This window comes from Diabrotica virgifera, chromosome 2 (assembly GCF_917563875.1).
Source record: "Diabrotica virgifera virgifera chromosome 2, PGI_DIABVI_V3a".
NCBI classification, from domain to species: Eukaryota; Metazoa; Arthropoda; class Insecta; order Coleoptera; family Chrysomelidae; genus Diabrotica; species Diabrotica virgifera.
This window is the reverse complement of record NC_065444.1, coordinates 253,068,357-253,091,656: the sequence shown is the minus strand read 5'-3', so window position 1 is coordinate 253,091,656 and position 23,300 is coordinate 253,068,357. Positions and strand designations below refer to the sequence as shown.

Here is a 23,300-nt window from a genome sequence, read left to right as displayed (position 1 = left end):
TTTAAAAAGGAACGAATCTCTTTGCTTTTTTATAAGCTACAAAAATATTTAATATAGTTTTTTTCGTTAGATGCATAGTTTTTAAGGTATTTCCAAAAAACCTTTCGCAAGTTTTTCACAAACATTTTCAAACACGCATAACTCAAAAAGTATTGAGTTTTCAAAAAAATATATAGAACAGTTTTTGCTTAGAATTAGATTGTCTAGCCACTTCCGTTGGCTATTTTAACCAAAAAATTTTCCACCCTCAAGAAGGGGTGGGAATCACCCCCAAGATAAAAGCGCAAATCGGCTTAGGGTAGACTTTGTTTCTTGAGCTATTCTCTACTTACTGTGAAAATATCAAGTAAATCGATGTAGTAGTATGGAGTTCGGAGCCAAATACCCTCATTGACTACCCTAGTAGCAGTACATATAAAAAATAAAATATATGCCCATGTACCCTGTGGATTCAAAAGGGAATTTTATATTATTTATAGATCTTTATATATTTCCATTTCAGACTATAAAGATTCATATCAAGAACCATTTTCTTTATAGCTTGTCCTTGAGCGGATTTTCCGTGGTTTTAATAAAAAGACGTAAGTATATTTTTTTTTAATTAAAATGAAGATTTAATGCGCATTTTATAGTACCATTTAATTAATATTGCAACAACGTATAATGATACATAATAAGACTAAACTCAACATAGCTCCCTATATAGAACGCCAACAATGTGAGTACTTCAGAACACTACTCAGTACCCAAGTTGCTCTTATTTTTTTAAAATCGCAACTAGTTTTACAACATACAGGCTGATTTTCTGTGAAAAATCTTGTGTTACGTCTATATATAGATCGGAACAATAGACGTACTCTTGGAAAGGAGAAAAGGAGATATGAAAAAGGGATTTTTCTATCGAAAATATGACTCAAAATTTGATTTCTAGATACTTTATCTAGAAGATTAATTGATTTATACATTTAGGTCAGTGCAGTGCACGTAAGTATAATTGAGAGTCTGCAAACTCTATAATGGTCAACAATGTACAAATAAGGGTGATTAAATTACCTAGTCATCGTCATTATCATCAACATTGGTGCTAGTTGAAACTCGATCATCCCAAGCTTATTTCTTTATTTTGTGCTATTTTTGCAGCTTGGTCCAGTTTACTACAGCGATTTTTCTGGCATTCTTATCCACACCACCCGTCCATCTCAACCTTGGTCTATCTCTTCGTTTAATTTCCTCGGGTTACGCCAATAGATTACGTCTTGCACGGTAGCTGTAATTTACTCGAGTCAAATGTCCAGCCCACTTGACTATAGGGGTCTAATTTTTGTTGCACTAACTATACCTTTGGCTTCGACTATTTAGTTGTATTTATTTTATAACCCGAAATTATATCGAGAAAAAGAAGTTTAGGACGCCGTTTGAAAATCAAGAGCTAAGTTTGACATTGGAGCAGATAAATGCCTAAACTGTGGAATAGAAAAGAAAAACAAGAAGAAATTTATAAGCAATATTACCTCTGGGCGATATGTTATATTCCATACGAAGACAAAAAATAGCAAATTTGGCACAAACCCCGCTTCCATATCTTTAGAATCGAAGGTGACAATTTAACATAAAACGCATTTTGATGTGAAAATTAATAGGCCTGGATCTCGCGTACAAAAAAAAGGTGATTAATAGCAAGCTGAAAATGTGTTATTAGCTTAACGGTGTCTAGTCGGACAAACTTTGATGTACCTACTGGAACAGGGGAAGTTTTAATTGTGGAACAGTTTTAAAATTTGGAACGTCAGATTACGAAAACGCCCCATGTATTTTGTCGGACAGTACTTCCAATTGATTTGTTACCGTTTCATTAAACTCTCATGCAAAAATCAGACTGCTATTTATCACCAATATAAGTCCTGTCATTTGACATGTTCTTCGTGTTCCACTCATTAAAATGCCCAGTTGGTGAAGAACACCAGTCTGATTTTTGCATGAGAGTTTAATGAAATGGTAACAGATCAATTGAAAGTTCTGTCCGACAAAATCCATGGAGCGTTTTCGTAGTCTGACGTTTCAAATTTTTAACCTGTTCCACAATTAAAACTTCCCCTGTATCAGTGTTCCCATACATTAAAGTTTGTCCGACTAGACACCGTTAATCTATTAACAAATTTTCAGCTTGCTATTAATCAACTTTTTTTGGTACGCGGGATCCAGGTCTACAACATTTTGACGTAAAACCATTGATTAAAAACTACCCTGTGAAGGTTATTAATCAATGGTAAAACGTAATGTCGGACGCGACAATTTGACATGATACGCGACATTGTCATGGGACAACAGTAGGTATGGGCCATTCCACGAACATACGCCTGTTTTGGATTACTTCGACAACAAATATTTTACTGTGCAAAATAAGAAGTACGAAAGTAAATGGCGCTAATAATTATTCCAATAAACAACAATGTAATTTGCAATTTACTTTCGTTCTTCTTATTTTGCACAGTAAAATATTTGTTGTCGAAGTAATCCAAAACAGGCGTATGTTCGTGGAATAGAATAGGGTATAACAGGAACGTTTAAAAAAACTGCAGATGTTTTTCTTTTTTTAAATTAACCTCTATATGCGTTGTAAGACCTAATATTTCGTTTGTGCAGCTTCTATTTGGCCTAAAGCGTGCTTGCTCTGGGGGGCGGTGTTTATGATTCTTGGTCTTGGATAATGGAGTTGTTAAGACAGTTTCGAAGGAAGATATTTTTTATAAACTTGTTACGTTGGTTCCATGCTCACCATAGTAAGACTAATTAACAATATGCTCTACTCCATTCAATCTTTATATATCAGACCTTCCTAATTTAATTTGTTGCAAGGAAATTTGGATATGCTGGTGATCTAGCTCTAGCTTTATTATGAATGAAAAATTGAGGCTAAGAACAAACCAGGGGAAAATAGACAGTAAGCGAGGGCCAGGCAGGAGCAGACACTCGTGGCTTCAAATCTGCGGAAGTGGTTCGGGCTCACATCGGTCGAACTATTCAGAAGTGCCGCAAGCAAAATCAGAATTGCCATGTTAATAGCCAACTTTCGCAACGGACAGGGCACTTGAAGAAGAAGACCAAACCTAAATAAGACTGGTTTCACAAGAATACTGCTGCTTCCAGAAATAAACCACCAACGGAAAGTATCTTTTAATAATATTACGTACAGTGCTTAAACACCAAAAGTATCCTAAATATCTTGGAGTGACTTTAGAAAATACCCTATCTTTCAAAAAACATATTATAGTATGATATTACAATTGATCCAAAAAATGGCATAACCCAGACATCCAAAGTGAAAGTTATCCTCTAACACCAAATTGTTCTATATGGTCCACATAATGTTCAGAAAAAAGTCACACCATGTTGAGCGTCGGGTTTGGGAGGGGGGAGAGGGGAGAAATCAGTAAATTCGTAGTTTTTACGTTTTTCGTCAATATTTCTAAAACTATGCGGTTTAGCATGAACAACACTCTATACAAAAATGTTCTACATTAAATTTGAAATAAAAAAGGATCTACGCATAAGCCTTCTAAAATGAACGGTTCCAAAGTTACGGAGGTAGTATAGTATAATTGGTCCAAAAAATGCCTAACCCAGACATCCAAAGTAAAAGTTTTCCTCCAACACAAAATTGTTCTATATGGTCCACATATTGTTCAGTAAAAAGTTACACCATTTTCAGCACCGGATTGGGGGGGGGGGGGGGGGAGATGGGGGAGAAGTCGGTAAATTAGTAGTTTTTACGTTTTTCGTCAATATTTCCCTTTTATATTTTTTGGGCAATTGATGATGATTTTGGGTGGTGAGGTTGACGTTTCTTCAAGGGCTTATCACTAACATTCCATCGGACACTGAAATAGCAAATTTTATTTACAAAACACAGTCCTTTTAAAGAAAATTTGTTTCATCAGTAATAATATTGTAAATTGCCCAAAAAATGTAAAAAGTATCGAAAACCTCCACTTTTCACCCTCCGTAACTCTGGAACCGTTGATTTTATATAGGACTTTTTTTGTTTTAAATTTTACGTAGAACATTTTTGTATAGAACATTGTTTATGCTAAAGCATAGTTTTAGAAATATTGACGAAAAACGTAAAAGAACTACTAATTTACCGGCTTCTCCCCCATCTCCCCCCCAAACCGGAAGCTCAAAATGGTGAAACTTTTTACTGGACAATATGTGGACCATATAGAAAAATTTGGTGTTGGAGGAATACTTTTACTCTGGATATCTGGGTTAGGCCTGTTTTTGGACGAATTATACTATACTATCTCCGTAACTTTGGAACCGTTCATTTTAGAAGGATTATGTATATGACCTTTTTTATTTAAAATTTAATGTAGAACATTTTTGTATAGAAGGTTGTTCATGCTAAACCGCATAGTTTTAAAAATATTGACGAAAAACTTAAAAAACTACGAATTTACCGATTTCTCCCCCTCTCCTCCCCAAAACCGACGCTCAAAATAGTGTGACTTACTTTTTTCTGAACATTATGTGGACCATATAGAACAATTTGGTGTTGGAGGATAACTTTCACTTTGGATGTCTGGGTTTGGGTTTAGTTATACCATACTATTACCAACAGCATTATCTTTACGAACACGTTATGAACTTCAGCTCTGAGCCTGAAATGCTCTTTGGCCGAATACTGTTTCTTCTTATGGTGCCTATCCGTTACGGATGTTGGACACTAACATGGCTATTCTGACTTTGTTGACTGCTGCCCTGAAAAGTCCGGTAGTGGTTAAGTTAAACCATTTTCGCAGGTTATGCAGCCAGGATATTCTTCTTCGCCCTGGACCTCTTTTCCCATGCACTTTACCTTGAAGTATGGTCCGGAGTAGGTCATATCGTTGTTCATTGCGCATTATATGGCCTAGGTATTCCAGTTTACGATATTTTATGGTTACGACTAGTTCGCGCTCTTTACCCATTCTATGTAGAACTTCTTCGTTGGTAACTCTGCCTATCCAGGAAATCCTCAACATGTGTCTATAGCACCACATCTCAAATGCTTCGAGTCTCTTCAGTGATGCTTCAGTTAAGGTCCATGACTCCACACCATATAAAATAACGGAGAATACGTAGCATTTTAGTAAACGAACTTTTATTTCCAATTTTATATCGTGGCTGTTAAAGATTTTTTTCATTTTGACGAAAACTGATCTTGCCTTCTCGATCCTTATCTTAATTTCCGTCGATTGGTCCCACTGTTCATTTAAGTTTGCACCCAAATAACAACAGTTGGTGATTTGTGTTATAGGTTGTTGGTTAACTAGTAATTGACCAGGTGGTATCCTATTTTTGCTTATATCCATGTATTTGGTTTTTTATGTTCAAATCAAGCCCAAACCTGCTACTTACTTCTGCCACCCTGGAGACAAGTGTCTGCAGACCTTCAAGACTGTCTGCAAAAATGACAGTATCATCAGCGTATCTTATGTTGTTCAATCGTTCTCCGTTTATAAGTATTCCCTCGTCTATGTCCGTTAGCGCTAGGTTCATAATGTGCTCTGAATATGTATTGAACAATAATGGGGACAATATACATCCCTGTCGCACACCTCTTTTTATCTTTATGTCGTCTGTTAACTGATCCCCTACTCTAACAGCTGCAGTTTGTTCGTAATAGATATTGTTTATTATACGGCGATCTCTGCTGTCTAGACCAATTGAATTTAATATTTTCATCATTTATTCTATCGAACGCTTTCTGGTAATCAACAAAACACACATATATCACAATTCACGTCTCTATATCTTTGAAAGAGAACTTGTATTGCAAAAAGTGCCTCTCGAGTACAAAATGCATCCCTGAAGCCGAATTGTGTGTTTGTCATGTGCTGTTCACACTTTTTATATATTCTTTTATGTATAATTTTTAAAAAAGTTTTCAGGAGATGGCTCATTATGCTTATTATTCGATAATCTTCACATTTTTTGGCATTGGGTTTTTTAGGGATTGTTATAAAAGTTGATCTTAGCCACTGTTGGGGTATTTTTCCACTTTGGTATATATTGTTGAAGATCAAGATAAGTCTTTTTACTTCGTCTTTATCCATAATTTTCAAAAATTACTGTTTACACAAGTTTAATTGAGTAGCGACCACTCTAAAATCATTGACGTAAATCATTGACTTCATAGAACAATATTATGATGGTCACTTGTTATATCAGGTCTAATCATTTGTTCTGGCTTCCAACGCTCAGCCATATAGCTCCACTTTTGCGCATACATTAAGCATTCATAAAAACTCAGCCAAAGTTAAAGTACACGTAGTATAACATTCAAATAGTATACATTCAAATGCGTCCAAAACAAAGAAAGGAACTAGACAGGACTGCATACGATAACCATTATTATACAACAAATTATATTCTGAATATACATATAATGATGAAAGTGCTAGACGAATAGGATGGAGGAGGATCACTACAGGAGGCTCACTATAGGATCACTATAAATAGGAGGATCACTATAGGAGGCAGCATAGTCAGTAACCTGTGATACGCAGATGACACACTTACACTAGCAGCGAACTAAGTCGAACTGATTACTATCAGTTCGGACTTCAGATCAACACCGGAAAAAATAAAATGCTTTTTATGCCATATCCATTTTGGATATTCTACATCATCTTCGTCATAACTCAACTCCATCTCCCTAATGCTCTAATTTCCATTCTATACTAAATTTACAATTAAGATGTAGTAGAAATCAACAAACCAAGACACGTTAAATGCTACTAGGAGCACTCCCGAATCATAATTTACAATGTATAAACTTTGAAAATCATGAGTTGGGATTTACAATGTATACACATTGTAAATTATAATTGGGGAATGCTCCTAGTAGCATTTAACGTGTCTTGGTTTGTTTATTTCATTTAAGTCGATGAACGTATATTATCTGATGTTTAGCAACCCCTTTGATTGTTTCGTAGTCTCTTTTATGGCTGAAGTATCTATAGGTTTTATGTTTTTCCTTCTTTTACAAATCCTTATCAATAGTAACTAAAAATAAATTAGAAAAAAACAAATACAGCAATGCACTTATCGTGATCTTGCCAATTTTTGTTAGTCATAGTAACCGTTGGTGGCAGCATTTACAGTCATTCATCTAACTGTAAATGGAAATCTATATAACGCAAATTTGAACAAGCTTAATCATGCATTCAGTTAAAAAAGGTCAAGAAACTAGGTACATATATACCGAGATAAGCTATTTTACATTATCATCGTAAATTTTATACTTAACAATAGGATATTAACAAAAATGTTTATCTCATTGGTATACCGAAAAAATATTACTGCAGTCATAAGAAATTATAATGCCTTATATAGAATGTAAGTTTTAGTGCTTATTCTACTGAAATACCTATAGACCAGGGTAGAAAAATAAAAACGGGAAAAAAATCAATACAGGTATTTGAAGGTTCTAAATCGTAGGGAGTATATAGTTAATTAAAAATACATACAGAGGTACTCGTAAATCGACCTCATTTTTTTATAAAAAAATGCCAAAGTCAGAAAATATTGTTTTTTGCCTATAGCATTTTTAGTATCATATTTACAGCAAAAGTTGTATTATGAAAGTTGTGTATCACAAAAAAACGATTAATTTAAATTTTTACAAGTTAAAATCCATCAAGAATTAACCGAGATAATTGCAAAAAACCACGTTTTTTGCACTATTTTGGAAATGTTAATAACTTTTACTAAATAGGTTGTAAGGAACTTATTGTACCTTGATCATAAGGTAATTAAGTGCCTTTATTAGTTTACAAAATCTCAAGAAGATCTGTTTGTTAGTTTACAAGTTATGTTAAATGTTTATCCCAGACATCGAATGTTTAAACAATCATTGTTGCCCAAGGAGTGTTTTCAGAGCTTTTTGGCAAAGTGCAATGACTACTTAAAGACTCAAAGTAATAAGAAAATTAAAAAAAATAATATATTTGTTTTTTAAATGTTGTTAAACAAGTCGATAAAAAAATGGTAAGTTTTTTCTTAATAAACAATTAGAATATCTTTGCCATTTTTTCTGATAAATAATTATAATTGATTGTGTCAAAAATCTGGTAAAAAAATGCACATTAAAATGAAAAAAATAACTTTCTAGGACCAATAATAGCCAAGTTATACTTTTTTTTTTGAAAAATCACATCTCTATTGTTTATAAATATTAAGAGTTGAAATTTTTACAGCATGGTAATAAATATGTATATTTTATATGACAATTGATAAGTACCAAATATCTTCTATTTAAAACGAGTAATAACCCTGTAAAATCAAGTTACTCACGCTTACTGAGCTGGGACCGTGTGATATGGAAGAATGTCGGAGTTCAGTTTCTCTAGTCGAGATTTTGCTATAGAAAGTTCAATTTGGAGCGCTTGAAAAATTTTATAATATCTCAGCTTCCAGAGAACGTAGAGCCTTCAATTTTTTTTTAAATTGGGGTAACTCGACGAAAGAATAACAACTAGCTAATTTTCATTGACCGGAAAAATCGGAAAATTCTGGAAAATGGATTTTTTTATTCAACATTCTATTTACAACGTTAACAGTAATATATTTTGATAAACATTTTCATAAAATATTATAAATTTGTGAATAAATATTAAAATATAATTATGGTATGTACCTATATATTTATTTATATACAGGGTTGTTCATTTTATTCGCCTCAGTGTTTGTACGGAAAACGACTTGATTTAAAAAAAATTCTTCATAGAAATATACAAAGCCATTAACACTACAATCTAAAAATAATATGAATTATACAGGGTGCTTCAAAAAAGAGTGGTATGTCAAAGATATATTTTTTATGGAACACCCTACACCTGATGAAATTTTTGAATTGCTCAAATTGAAACAATATGCCAGCTGCTAGCTAGACTATACCTAAGTACAGGGTGTTTTAATTCATTTAAATTTTTAGAAAAATGTAAAATTTTAGAAAAAAATAAATATTTACGAATCTAAGAATTGTTGACAATTATTTCTTGGATCTTCATAATAGACTATTTCGCATATTTAAACAGATGTTTATTGTAACAAAATTTATAATTACTTAGGTCCAATTTCACCAACAACAAATAAATCAATGAATGCTATTCGTCCAATAAAATGTATTAGATGTTTAAGTTTATATTTTGTTTCAATATAATTTTAATATATCAAAGTGAAACTGGCGAATTTACTTTCTTCTAAATATTTACAGTCAGATTAACTTGCCAATTTAGTCAAAGAGTAAGTATTTTTTTGATAAATAAATAAAATAAGTCTTATTTGACGTTAGTAAAATGGAGATATGTCAGTTTATTGGTCGAATAACTTTAATCATAAAATAAACTACTATTCGTCGTTGGTGAAACCGGCCATTGATCGTACATTTTAAGATTTAAAAACTAATTGGAAACAAAAACATTCTCAAATTAAGAAAAAATGTATATGTATAGATTATAATTATTGATCTTCGTTAATTATACACAGTTTATGTACAGATTTATTAATTTCTTAAACATTATCCCTAATTTTTTTAAACAAATCTTCTTCAACTTCACTTTTGTCATCTATAATTACTGTCAAGAGGTTGTAGCATCTTTTTTCATCAGTATCATATTTGCAATTTATACAAAGCTCGGTACAATTGATTTATTTTAAGAAATTATGGATAATGTGGAAGAAATTGATGAACCTGTACAAAAACTGTGTAGAATTAACGAAGATCAATAATTATAATCTATACATTTTTTTTTTCAATTTGAGAACGTTTTTGTTTTCAATTAATTTTTAAACCTGAAATTGTACGATCATGTAATTATAAATTTTGTTACAATAAAAATCTGCTTAAATATGCTAAATAGTCTATTATGAAGGTCCAAAAAAAATTTGTCACCGATTTTTAGATTTGTAAATACCTGTTTATTTTTTTTTTCTAAAACATTACATTTTTTTTTAAATTGAAATAAATCAAAACACCCTGCACTTAGGTATAGTCTAGCTTATTGTTTAAGGGCAAATTCAAAAATTTCATCAGGTGTAGGGTGTTCCATAGAAAATATGTCTTTGATATACCACTCTTTTTTAAAGCACCCTGTATAATTCATATTATTTTTAAATTGTAGTGTTAATGGCCCTGTATATTTCTATGAAGAATTTTTTTTTAATCAATTCGTTTTCCGTACAGACACCGAGGCGAATAAAATGAACAACCCTGTATACATACTATAATTATATTTTAATATTTATTCACAAATTTATAATTTTTTATGAAAATATTTATCAAAATGTATTAGTGCTAACGTTGTAAATTAATGTTGAATAAAAAATACATTTTCCAGAATTTTCCGATTTTTTCGGCCAATGAAAATTAGCTAGTTGGTATACTTTCGTCGAGTTACCCCAAAAAAAATTAAAGGCTCTACGTTGTCTGGAAGGTGAGATATTGTAAAATTTTTCAAGCGCTCCAAATTGAACTTTCTATAGCAAAATCTCGACTAGAGAAACTGAACTCCGACATTCTTCCATATCACACGGTCCCAGCTCAGTCAGCGTGAGTAACTTGACTTTAAAGGGTTATTACTCGTTTTATATAGAAGATAGTTCGTACTTATCAATTGTCATAAAATATAGATATTTATTACCATGCTCTAAAAATTTCAACTCTTAATATTTATAAACAATAGAGATGTGATTTTTCAAAAAAAAAGTATAACTTGGCTATTATAGGTCCTAGAAAGTTTTTTTTCATTTTAATGTACATTTTTTTACCAGCTTTTTGACACATCCAATTATAATTATTTATCAGAAAAAATGACAAAGATATTCTAATTGTTTATAAGGAAAAAACTTACCATTTTTTTATCGACTTGTTTAACAACATTTAAAAAATAAATATATTATTTTTTTTAACTTACTTAGGACTTTGAGTTTTTAAGTAGTCATTGCACTTTGCCAAAAAGCTCTGAAAACACTCCTTGGGCAACAATGATTGTTTAAATATTCGATGTCTGGGATAAACATTTAATATAACTTGTAAACTAACAAACAGATCTTCTTGAGATTTTGTAAACTATGCTAAACTAATATTTTCTGACTTTGGTCTTTGTTTATAAAAAAATGAGGTCGATTTACGAGTACCTCTGTATGTATTATTAATAAACTATATCCCCCTACGATTTAGCACCTTCAAATACCTGTATTGATTTTTACCCTGAAATCGCTCATATTTATTTTTCTACCCTGGTGTATTGTGGAGAAACACAAAACACAAAAACACATACTTAATATGTGTTTTTGTAGATACACATTAAAACTAGTTTTGACCCTATAATGAGGTATGTTTTTGTTTATGTTTTCAGTTTTGTTAAATGTTTTTGTTTTTAATTAATTTTTAAATCTAAAAATGTACGATTAAATAATTATAAATATTATTACAATAAATATCTGTTCCAATATGCTGAATAGTCTATTATAAAGATCCAAGAAAAAATTTGTCACGGATTCTTAGATTCGTAGATATTAATTTTTTTTTCTTAAACCCTACATTCTTATAAAAATTGAAATAAATCAAAACACCATGTACTTACGTGTAGGAAACCCTTATAAAAATATAGCTTATTTTTTTAAGGAAAATTCAAAAATGGCTCACGAGTAGGGTGTTCCATAAGAGAAAATATAACTTTAATATACCCCTCTTTTTTGAAGCACCCTGTATAATTTTCATTAGTTTTAGATTGTAGTGTTAATTGCCCTGTAAATTGCTGTCAAGAATATTTTTTTAAATATCAAGTCGTTTTCCGTACAGAGACCGAGGCAAATACGATGAACCACCCTGTATATATATATAAAGATATATATACTGTACATTTATTATTTATTTACAAATTTATATGAAAATATTTATTGAAATATATTAGTGTTAACGTTGTAAATGAATGTTGAATAAAAAAGTCCATTTTCCAGAATTTCCCGATTTTTCCGGTGAATGGAAATTAGCTAGTCGTTATTATTTCGTCCAGTTACCCCAATTTAAAAAAAAAATGAAGGCTCTACGTTCTCTGGAAGCGGAGTTATTGTAAAAATTTTCAAGTGCTCCAATTTGAACTTTCAATACCAAAATCTCGAAGCGCGAAAGCGGACTCAGAGATCCTTCCCCATCACACGGTCCCAGTTAAGTCAGCTCGAGTACCTTCATTTTAAAGGGTTATTACTCATTTTAAATACAAGATATACTGTAGTTATTAATTGCAATGTAAAATATAGATGTCTATTATGATTTTTTGCAAATTTCGACTCTTAATATTTATAAACAATACAGATATGATTTTTCAAAAAAAAAAGTATAAGTTGGGTATTATTGGTCATAGAAAGTTTATTTTTAGTTTTTAATGTGTGTTTTTTTACAACTTTTCTGATACAACTAATTATAATTATTTGTCGTGAAAAATAACAAAGTTATTCTAAATGTTTATAAGGAAAAAACTCGCTATTTATTAAACGACTTGTTTAAGAGCATTTAAATAATAAATGTATCATTTTTTTTTAATTTCTTAGTAGTTTGAGTCTTTAAAAACTCATTCCACTTGGCTAAAAAGCTCTGAAAATACCCCTTGGGCAACAATAGATGTTTAAACATTCAATGTTTTGGATAAACAAATAACGTAACTCGTAAACTAACAAAACGATCTTCTTGATACTTTGCACTCTAGTAAGGGCACATAATATCCTCATAATTAAGGTACAATATGTTCCTTAGGTCATATTTAGTAAAAGTTATTAACATTTACAAAATAGTGCAAAAAATGTGGTTTTTTGCAATTATCTCGGTTAATTATTTATCAATTTTAACTAATCAAAATTAAAATTAATTGTTTTTTTTATGATACACAACTTTCATAATACAACTTTTGCTGTAAACATGATACAAAAAATGCTACAGGCAAAAAACCATATTTTCTGACTTTAGCCTTTGTTTATAAAAAACTGAGGTTGATTTGCGAGTACCTCTGTATGTATTTTTAATTAACTATGTCCCCCCTACGATTTAGCACCTTCAAATACCTGTATTGATTTTTACCCTGAAATCGCTCATTTTTATTTATCTGCCCTGGCGTACTAATGAGCTGATTGTTGATACTTGGTTTTGTAAAAATAGTACAATATGATCAGGGCCGCGACAAGGCTTTCAAGCGCCCCGGGGCAAGTAATTTTAAGCGCCCCTTTCCTCCTCCCTTTGCAAGTAGTTTTTTGCAACTTAGTGAATCGGTATACGGTATATCTACAAACTATTTGTTATGTGTTAGGAAAGTAACATCATCATCATAATCTCGCCGTTATCGTCCACTGCCGAACATAGGCGTCCCCTAATTTTCTCCATGTCTCCCTAGCTTGAGCTACCATCATTTAGATCCCGGCAGTTCTTTTTACATCGTCACTCCAGCGCGTTGGTGGCCGATATCTGCTTCGTTTATCCGCCCGCGGTCGCTATTCCACATGACGGTGTTCTTGCCACATGACCTGCCCATTTCCATTTCTTCTTTGCTACATGTTCTACTATGTCTTTGATTTTTTTTCTTTGCTTGATGATATTATTTGGTATTTTGTCTCTCCTTGTAACTCCTAGCATGGCCCTCTGGGTAACTCTTAGTTATCTGCTCTTAGATTTTCAGCATCATGAAAATAATATGCTGATAAGTTATTATGAACTATTCGAGTTATTTGCGAGTGAATATGTTCGTTTTTCAACATGAAACCACGGTTTTAGACTGTTTTTTTTTCAAATAACAGAAAAAGTGTGTATTTTATTGAAAAAATTTTCTTATCAAAAATATACCTTATAAAAAAATGAAAAATAAAATATGTATGCATGGAGTCAGTAGACCTAGTAGAGGCAAAGTTGTAGCTCGTAGAAAATGGGTTCTTATTAGTCAAATTCCTTTAAGTTGAGATAACCAAAAAATGAAGCACTTTTCGAGTAAAACTCATCATACCTTTTTTTTTAAAGTCATTAGAAAAAGCGTTATTTTTGTTTTTTAAAAATATTTCTTTGTTAAAAGAAACATTTTTCTTTAAAAAATAACATCTTTTGTTTTTTTGATAAAAAAAATCACAAAAGTCCTCGCCTAATTAGCATCTCAAATAAAATTAATCGTTACAGCTTTACAATTTACATATGTATTTATGTACTTATGTATTTTTATATAATCTCTAAGTTTCACCGTTTTAAAGTGATTATTAAAAAAATTGGTTTTATTAAAAAAAATTAATTTAAAAAAAATGTTTCAAAAATTTTTTCAAGAATATTTTTTGTTAAAATACTTAATTTTTGAGTTATTTGGAAAAACGCGTTTAAAAACGTGCTTTTTTATTGAAAAATAAACATATTCACTCGCAAATAACTCGAAAAGTATCGACTTAATCTGAAAACTTTATAGAAAAATTTATCTTTATAGTTACAAATTTACAATTCGTCAGTTTGTCCACCTCCGGTCTTATTTTGAACTTATATTTTTTCACCTCTGCTCTGAGAAGGTGTGGTACTCCCAGGGCAAAAGCACTAGCTATGTGTATGCCAAATTTCATGTCAAATCTAAGCTGTTCTAAAATTCAGAGGTTTTGCAATATTTTACCGTGAGTGAATGGACTAATAGTTCAGTTTAATGAGAGAAATAAGGGTTCGTACACTTATGGGATCAAAGTAATACTAACTGCTATTTTAATATTTAGATAGCTACGATTGGCAAGTTTTCAATTTTACAAGATAATAAAATATTACTAATATTTCTAGTAATTTCGGTATTTTCAAATTTTTTTTTGGCACCTGCCGGTGCGGCGCCTTTTTTAACGTATAGTACATACAACTATTTATTTTCTCTTCGTGAAAATGAAAAAGATTTTATGCAGCAAAGGTTTGACATTGGTCGTCGGTCTAAGACTAATTAAATGTTATGTACACAGTGTGATTTACTATGGAGCAGAGTCATGGACATTAAATCGAAATGCAATAAATCGACTTAACGCGTTTGAAATGTGGATATTTAGAAGAGTGTTAAGAATTGCATGGGTAGATAGAGTCACGAATATAGAGTTAAGGAGAATAGGCAGAGAGAGGGAAATTGAAAACACAATAAAATAATGAAAATTGCAATATCTCGGACATGTGATGAGAGACGAAAGATATAACATCTTGAGGCTCATAATTCAAGGAAAAATAGAGGGTAGGAGAAACGTAGGAAGGAGACGCGTTTCCTGGTTGAAGAACCTGAGAGAATGGTTTGGTTGCAGCTCAAGGCAGCTGTTCAGTGCATCTGGCTCGCAGGTCAAAATAGCTATGATGATTGCCAACCTTAGTCGCGGACATGGCACTTAAAGAAGAAGAAGTACATACAAAAATTAGCCTATGTAAAGAAAGTTTCAGGATATCTAGAACAACCTTCGATGAAATATTTCAAATATTTAAGTATATAAAAAAAATATTATTATACACTGATGAGCGCGCTAATAACCGACAAAATAACGCAAAAGATGGAAAACATAATACATTGAGGAAACAAAAAGAGATGAAACTAGTGGAGGTGGAAATTATCGATATAAACGTATGAATTAACATTACATTACATAGTTTCCCACCTTTAGACGTATCAAAGGAGTTTGATAACTGTTACTGTGACAGTAGAATTTTATAAAAAATACTTCGTCACAGACGTCTAGAGGTGGGAAACTCTGTAATGTAATGTTAATTATTTATACAGTGATGAGCGCGCTAATAACCGGCAAAATAGCACAAAAGATGGAAAACATAATAAATTGTGAGATAAAACGAAATAAAACTAGTAGAGTTGTTAATTTTAGCGATAGTAACATATAAATTGACATTATATTGATTGTTTCCCACCTTTAGACGTATCAGATGAGTATGTCAACTAAAACTGTCACTGTGACACTGGCATTTCTCAAACTCGTACGATACGTCTAAAAGTGGGAAACAATCAATATAATGTCAATCTATAAGTTACTATCGCTAAATTTAACACCTCCACTAGGTTCATCTCTTTTTATGTCACAACTTAATATGTTTTCCATCTTTTGCGTTATTTTGCCGGTTATTAGTGCGCTCATCACTGTACAATATGTTTATAACAATAATTTCCAGCTCCACTAGTTTCATCTCTTTTTGTTTCGCAATGCATTTACCATCTTTTGCGTTATTTTGCCGGTTATTAGCGCGCTCATCACTGTATACTAGTTATGAGCAAAATCTTGAACTGCATATATTATTTGTCTGATTTTGTTGCAAAAAGGGATTCAAGAATCAAACAAAAACTGCCTTAGAGAAGCTGCAAAAATGCCCAGATATGTCGCCGAACCGTTTCTCTTCAGAGACGTAAAACAAATAAGGATACTGGATATGATGAAGGAAAAAGCCAGAAAAAATTCGCTGAGCTAGAAGACCACTGAAACTGCATCCTGCGAGAGACATTAAGGTATGATGTATAGCATACATTGCATACATGTACAGAAGACTCAAACAGCAAATATTAGCAAACATATAATAAAGTCTAGATAGATAGTAGAAGTAGCTCTATCAAAAGCAGACAACGCGCTCATCGTTGGCAGCACAGTGTATTTATGAATGTTGATGTTATATGTTTCAGACAGCCCTCGAAAAAATCTACAATGCTACAAAAAAATACTAACAAAATCCAAAAACAGGCAAGAACATCCTAGAGAGCTGAGTCGCCGAACTAGACGTAACCACGCCCGAGCAAGCAATACAGATCGATGATAAGTCACTAAAGATAGAGAGCGTCTTAAGCTAGCCTGCATTGATCGGGGTAGGATTTCGTGTGATAGTCCTTGTACCCAGAGCACTCACATGACAAGCACTTTGGTGACATGAAAGCACTTATAGTATATCGCACCAAAGTGCTATCGGAGTGGGGGAGTGGATAGTCTGAAGCTTTGGCAGGGTGGAGTGATTCCTGCTTACATGGGTTAATCCTCTTCGCCCCAATGAATTGTATCACCCGAATGTTATTCTTTATTCTCAAGTGGTATGTACGTCTCTCAGACTGGGTTAAACACTATTTGCTTGATTTTGTCACTGCGGAGATCCGGGCGAGACATCCGTGCAGCTCATGGCATCGGCGTTGTTTTTCTGCCCCTAGCAGTAGCTCTGTATATCAGTTCGATTCTGCAGGTCATAGAAAGAAAACATCAAATGCTTCTAGGTAACCACTGATCTTAAAGTCGGGCAGAGTATGAGTTGGATGAGTTTCCAATGTGTAGGAAACTCTAGGGGAGCTCGTGAAGGTCTGCGACGACTGCCTCGACTTTGGTCAGCTGTTATCTAAAAGCCACTGGGCGACACAGTCGCTCTGAGAGAGGTATTATCCTCTCCTCTGAAGTAGATCTTATGGTACTACTAATATACATGTTGATTCGGTGTATATTTGGAAAGCAAACTTTCACGACAAGGCAATAATACGCTTCGTAAGGGCGAATCTTGCTCTTGATAGAGATCTACCCTATAATCCTTGAGCCCACCATTAAATAAAAAATTATTACCTCCCTATTGAGACTTTCTTTTTATTCAGTTATTCATGTCGAGTAGGACAACTTTTCTAATAAACGGGACATTTAGCAGAAAATACAACAGGGTTGAAATATTATAAAAACACTAAACTCTTTACTTTGGTCTGGTTTTACTAATTTTTACGTACGGATCTGAATGTTTGCAAATGACAATAAAAGGGAAGAGAAACCTTGCAGTAATAGAAATCTCTAAGAAGAGCTTATTGGATATCCAGACTTAATCACATCTCAAATAAAGAAATAAGAAGAACAGGAAGTGTTTACAATACCGTAGATACAATAGATTCCATACAACTTTTATGATACGGACATGTAATGCGAAAGAAAAACGAACTATGGTCAATACAGGCCTTAAACTATATTACATGGAATAGAAAAAGGAGAGAAACACCAACATTAGAATGTAGAGAAGGAATCAGATGAATAGTGAAAGATTGATCCATAAATGAGTAGGAATGGACCGATCGAAAAAGGTGGAGATTGAAATGAGGGATGCAGCAAAGGCTGTAGGACCCCCGTAATATAACTTAGATATAATAAAGAAATATATAAACAATATGGAGAACAGTCCGGATGAGTGAGAACAGATTCCCCAGGAAATTACTAAACGTGAGAATGCAAGGAAAAACCTGATGGAATACAAAAAAGAGAGAAGACGGAAAAGTAGATGAGAATTCCAAAAATCTGCTAAAAATATCTTCGTGGAAAAGAACGCATTAGATCGAGATCACTGGAGACGCTTACTGAAGGAGACCAAAGCTCGACTTGGGCTGTAGTGACATTAAATGGGAATGAAACAAAGATTACCATTCTTTGTTTTTGTTGTTAGTATTTATTACTCCTTCGCAGTTTTTGTTCCTGTACTTTATTCTCTATCCTTTTCTTGCTTTTACAACGTAATTAACAAATTTTCTCTTGAATGGTTTTGTTCTTACACTGACGAATTTATTGAACACTCTTAGGTCCCATCTGACAGGGTTTTTGGTGGGTTGAATATAATTTATTTAATTTCTAGTTATCCTCTTGTTGATGTATTAATTTGGTCTATAAATTATTTAAATTTTTCCCACTTTAGGCGTCAAAATCACGGACAACTAGTTTTAACAATGATTTTGCTTGCGCTGACTAATTTGTTCGTAAAATACTTTGATATTTTAATAATGATTTAAGTATATCTTCTTTATTAATTTGCAATTTTTAGAATCGAAAGCAATATTTGCAACATAAGAGATAAATCGCAAAGTAGGTACGTCTATGAATGAAATATGATTCCTACGTATCAAATATCCAGACAGGTGTTTTAATCCTTAATCCAACAAAAAATTAATAAATAATGCTAATAATAATATAACATCGTTTGCAAAGAAGTCGTCCTTCAATTTGTTAACAATTTTACATCAAAAATACGTCTCAATTTAAATCCAGCTAATTTTCTTAGTAAGAATAATATAATTACATAAGAAAATAACATCTAATTGTGATAATTATAAAAGTACAACAAAGGAATATTGTTTAACCTGATTACCAATACGACTTATTGTCAATAAGGTGTTAAACAAAAGCGATACGACAATAATAAACAGTCTCGAAAATAAAATTCGAAAATTTCTACTTACATTATGTATGCAGTGCCCTTATCTGTCAGACCTAGCGTTAAAATCACCGAAAATTTCACTTGAGATTCGTACCTCTTGCTGTCAACTTTACGAACATATTCTCACAAAATTGTTATAATCAATCTAGTGCTCTCAGTGAAAGGTCACGAAACAACTGAGGAACTGAGAATCTTGTTCGGCAAAGGTAACTTGATCTGAAAACACCTGGTTGTGGTAATATACGAGAGCGGGAAAATTGAATAACCGTTGTTTCGCGAATCTAACCGAAGGTGGCGTGCGTGAGCTAATTTCAAACTTCTGTAGGGAAATAAGCCCTGGAATAAACTCAAATTTGAAAATCAATAAGATGATGAGAAGACCAAAAAAATCATAACAAAAGAACAAGTAAAAATAAAATAAAGACAATGAACGACGTGTACTACAGAAAGAACTAAGAATCTGTTGCAAGAATCTGAACTAAGAATCTGGAAAACGCAATGAAGGAGTATTTGGTTATTATTGTAAATTATTTTTTCAATACTGTGGTGTTCCTTTGGGAACAACAGAATTTAAAAACTGGCAACACTTGTCAAGTCACTTAACACTTTAACTTAACTTTAACTTTTCTGGAAAACGCAATGAAGGAGTATTTGGTTATTATTGTAAACTATTTTTTCAATAAACTATTTTTAATGGGAAATAAGCCACAATTTTACCAAAAAAAAATGATTTTATTAACGTTTCGAAGCCCAAATCGGGTTTCGTTGTCAAAATACAAAATACTACTAAAATAAATAAAAATGTTGTTGCTAAGTAAAAAAATTCTTCTAATAATTTATTTAATATAACTCATTTATATTGGCAATTTAGACGTATATTATACATTTTAAAGTAGAAGACTTTAAAATGATATCGCCAATATTTATGAGTTGCGTTCCTGGGACGACTTTACTAAAAGATAGTTCATTCGATTACATGAAATCAATCCCAACTCAAGAATATCCGTCACAAAAAAATCATAGCATGTAATCTGTCTTTAAAAAGACAACCAAATGCAACTTTAAAAAGGGAATCATTAAATCATTATATGATAGAGCCAAAATTACTTGTTCTAACGAAAATTCATTTTTAGAATAAAAACAATTGTTAACGTCTGTTTTATTAAAAAATGATTATCCCTTATAGTTTATAAATAAGGAATTGTCAAGATTGGATCGAATGGAACAGAACAACTTAGAACTGGATCCTACAACATTCACAAGAAATAATACGAGGAAAATATCAATACCATATATAAAAGGACTATCCGAGAAACTTAAAACAATAGGAAATAAATTCAACATTTCAACAACATTCAAAACAACAAACACATTGAGATCTATTCTATCTAAAACTAAACCTAACAATGAACAAGAAAGAACAAAGAATTGCATTTATAAAATACCTTGTGAATGCGAACAATTTTATTTAGGTGAAACATCAAGACCATTGAACGTTAGAATAAGTGAACATCATTCTTATATTAAAAATAGAGAATTTGATAGATCCCAAATATGTCAACACGCAAGGGATAATCAACATAGAGTTCAGTGGAGAGATTCAAGTATAGTCCTGAAAGAATCAGATAGTAAAAAGAGAAAAATCAAAGAAGCGGCTCTACGTAGAAGAGAATGGAGTAGAAGCTCCAACCATAGAGGAAGTTTTCGAAGCCATTAAGGCCCAGAAAAACAATAAAGCTCCGGGAGTTGATGAAATACCAGCAGAACTATATAAGGTAGGTGGCGACCACCTAGCAAGTCACATCCACGCGCTCATCAGAGACGTATGGCAAGAAGAGAAAATACCCGACGACTGGAAGAAAAGTATAGTATGCCCGATCTATAAAAAAGGAGACAAACTCCAGTGCAAAAACTACCGTGGAATCTCTCTACTATGTACAGCATATAAAGTCCTCACGTATATTATAAACCACTGGCTCCAACCACTAGCAGAAAGTATTATTGGAGAGTATCAGACGGGCTTCCGACGGGGAAGATCAACACTGGATCAAATATTCACAGTAAAACAGATCTTGAGCAAAGCATGGGAACACGATATTGATGTTCACAACGTGTTTGTAGACTTCAAACAGGCATACGACTCAGTCAAAAGGAACAAACTGTAGGTACTATATATTGGCTGAATTGGCAATACCACACAAGTTAATAAGACTCATTAAAGCCACAATGGATGAAACTCAGGCATGTGTACGAATACAAAACCACCGGACAGACTTTTTTAACATTTCGCAGGGACTAAAACAGGGAGATGGGCTGGCCCCAACATTGTTTAACCTGGCACTGGAGTATGCGGTTAGGCAAATGCAAACTGGACGAGGAAATCTACTGACCAACCGAAGGGTTCAACTGGCCGCTTATGCTGATGATATTAATATTATGAGTAGAACATCAACAGGAGCACAGGAAACATATGCAGAGTTAAAAACACAAACAAAAATGCTAGGTCTGGAAATTAACACAGAAAAAACAAAAATAATGACTCAGACGAGAAGAAATATAGTCCCAGAAAACATTATACATGAAGATGACATTGAAACGGTTGAAAAGTTTACATACCTGGGAGTAGAAATATATGCCGACGGATCAGAAGATGGAGAAATAAGGAAGAGAATAACGCAGGCAAACAGAGCTTATTTTGCCCTCTCCCATATATTTCGGTCAAAAAGTGTCCACCGAAATACAAAGATGAGAATCTATAAAACCTTAATTCGACCAATAACATGCTATGGCAGTGAAGTCTGGGTGCTGAAAGAAACATCCAAAAACAAACTCGACACATTCGAAAGGAAAGTACTTAGGAGAATACTAGGACCTGTGAGGGAAAACGGAATCTTCAGAAGTCGATACAACAACGAGCTTTATCAACTTTATAAGGAAACGCCCCTGTCAGACTTCATTAGATTACAAAGATTGCAATGGGCCGGACATGTGATAAGAATGGGAGAGGATAGGCTACCAAAACGAGCACTGAATGCTAGAATGCAAGGAAAGAGACCGGTTGAGAAGCCACGAAAGCGCTGGGAACACACAGTAAACAGCGACGCACAAGCCCTTTTAGGAGTCCGTGTATGGAGAAGAGCAGCCACAGACAGACAAGGGTGGAGGCAAAAAATAAAGGAGGCCAAGGCTCAATTTGGGCTGTAGTGCCGTAGAAGAAGAAGAAGGCTCTAATTTATGCTAAATGAAACCAATTGTGTCGCAAATTCCTCGGTAGAATGCAGTAGAATGTGGTTACCCATACTGAAAGAGGAAGTCAATAGAAAGAAAATACCACGATTAGTAAGTCAATAACATATCGAGTTAGTACAAATTTTATATTTTAGTATTACTTATTGTATATCAATATATTATTAATTTTATTTATAATTTAAACATATTAAAGTCAGAATTTGGTATTAGTTTTTTGAAAGTAAATTAAATGTAAGACCAAATACTTATGATGTCGGGATAGTATCACGAGGTTTTTTCCTGGTTTTCCCTCGTGATTTACTATGGAATCTCTAACGCGAGAATTTTACTGTCATCGTTGCATTTGGTTGTCTTTTTAAAGACAGATTACATGCTATGATTTTTTTGTGACGGATATTCTTGAGTTGTGATTGATTTCATGTAATTGAATGAACTATCTTTTAGTAAAGTCGTCTCAGGAACGCAACTCATAAATATTGGCGATATCATTTTAAAGTCTTCTACTTTAAAATGTATAATATACGTCTGAATTGCCAATATAAATGAGTCAGATTAAATAAATTATTAGAAGAATTTTTTTACTTAGCAACATTTTTATTTATTTTAGTAGTATTTTGTATTTTGACAACGAAACCCGATTTGGGCTTCGAAACGTTAATAAAATCATTTTTTTGGTAAAATTGTGGCTTATTTCCCATTAAAAATAGTTTATTATAAAAATGCCACAAGGAAATATTTTTTCAATACTGTGGTGTTCCTTTAGGAACAGTAAAATTTAAAAGCTGGCAACACTTATCAAGGCACTTAACAATTCATGAAA

At 32.7% G+C, this 23,300-nt stretch overlaps 1 protein-coding gene across 2 annotated transcripts in view; it reads right to left on the bottom strand.

The window, feature by feature from the left end:
• Positions 1–23,300, bottom strand: part of LOC114338227 (uncharacterized) — a 212,355-nt gene that overhangs the window by 64,956 nt on the left and 124,099 nt on the right. The window contains exon 1 of one of the 2 annotated variants that reach the window (XM_028288818.2): positions 19,254–19,423. The exons of the other annotated variant lie outside the window; for it this stretch is intronic. Within the exon in view, the coding sequence (XP_028144619.1) occupies positions 19,254–19,255 (2 nt within the window). The 5' untranslated portion in view covers positions 19,256–19,423. Of the gene's footprint in view, positions 1–19,253; positions 19,424–23,300 lie in introns of those variants that run through there. 2 annotated transcript variants of the gene reach the window in all.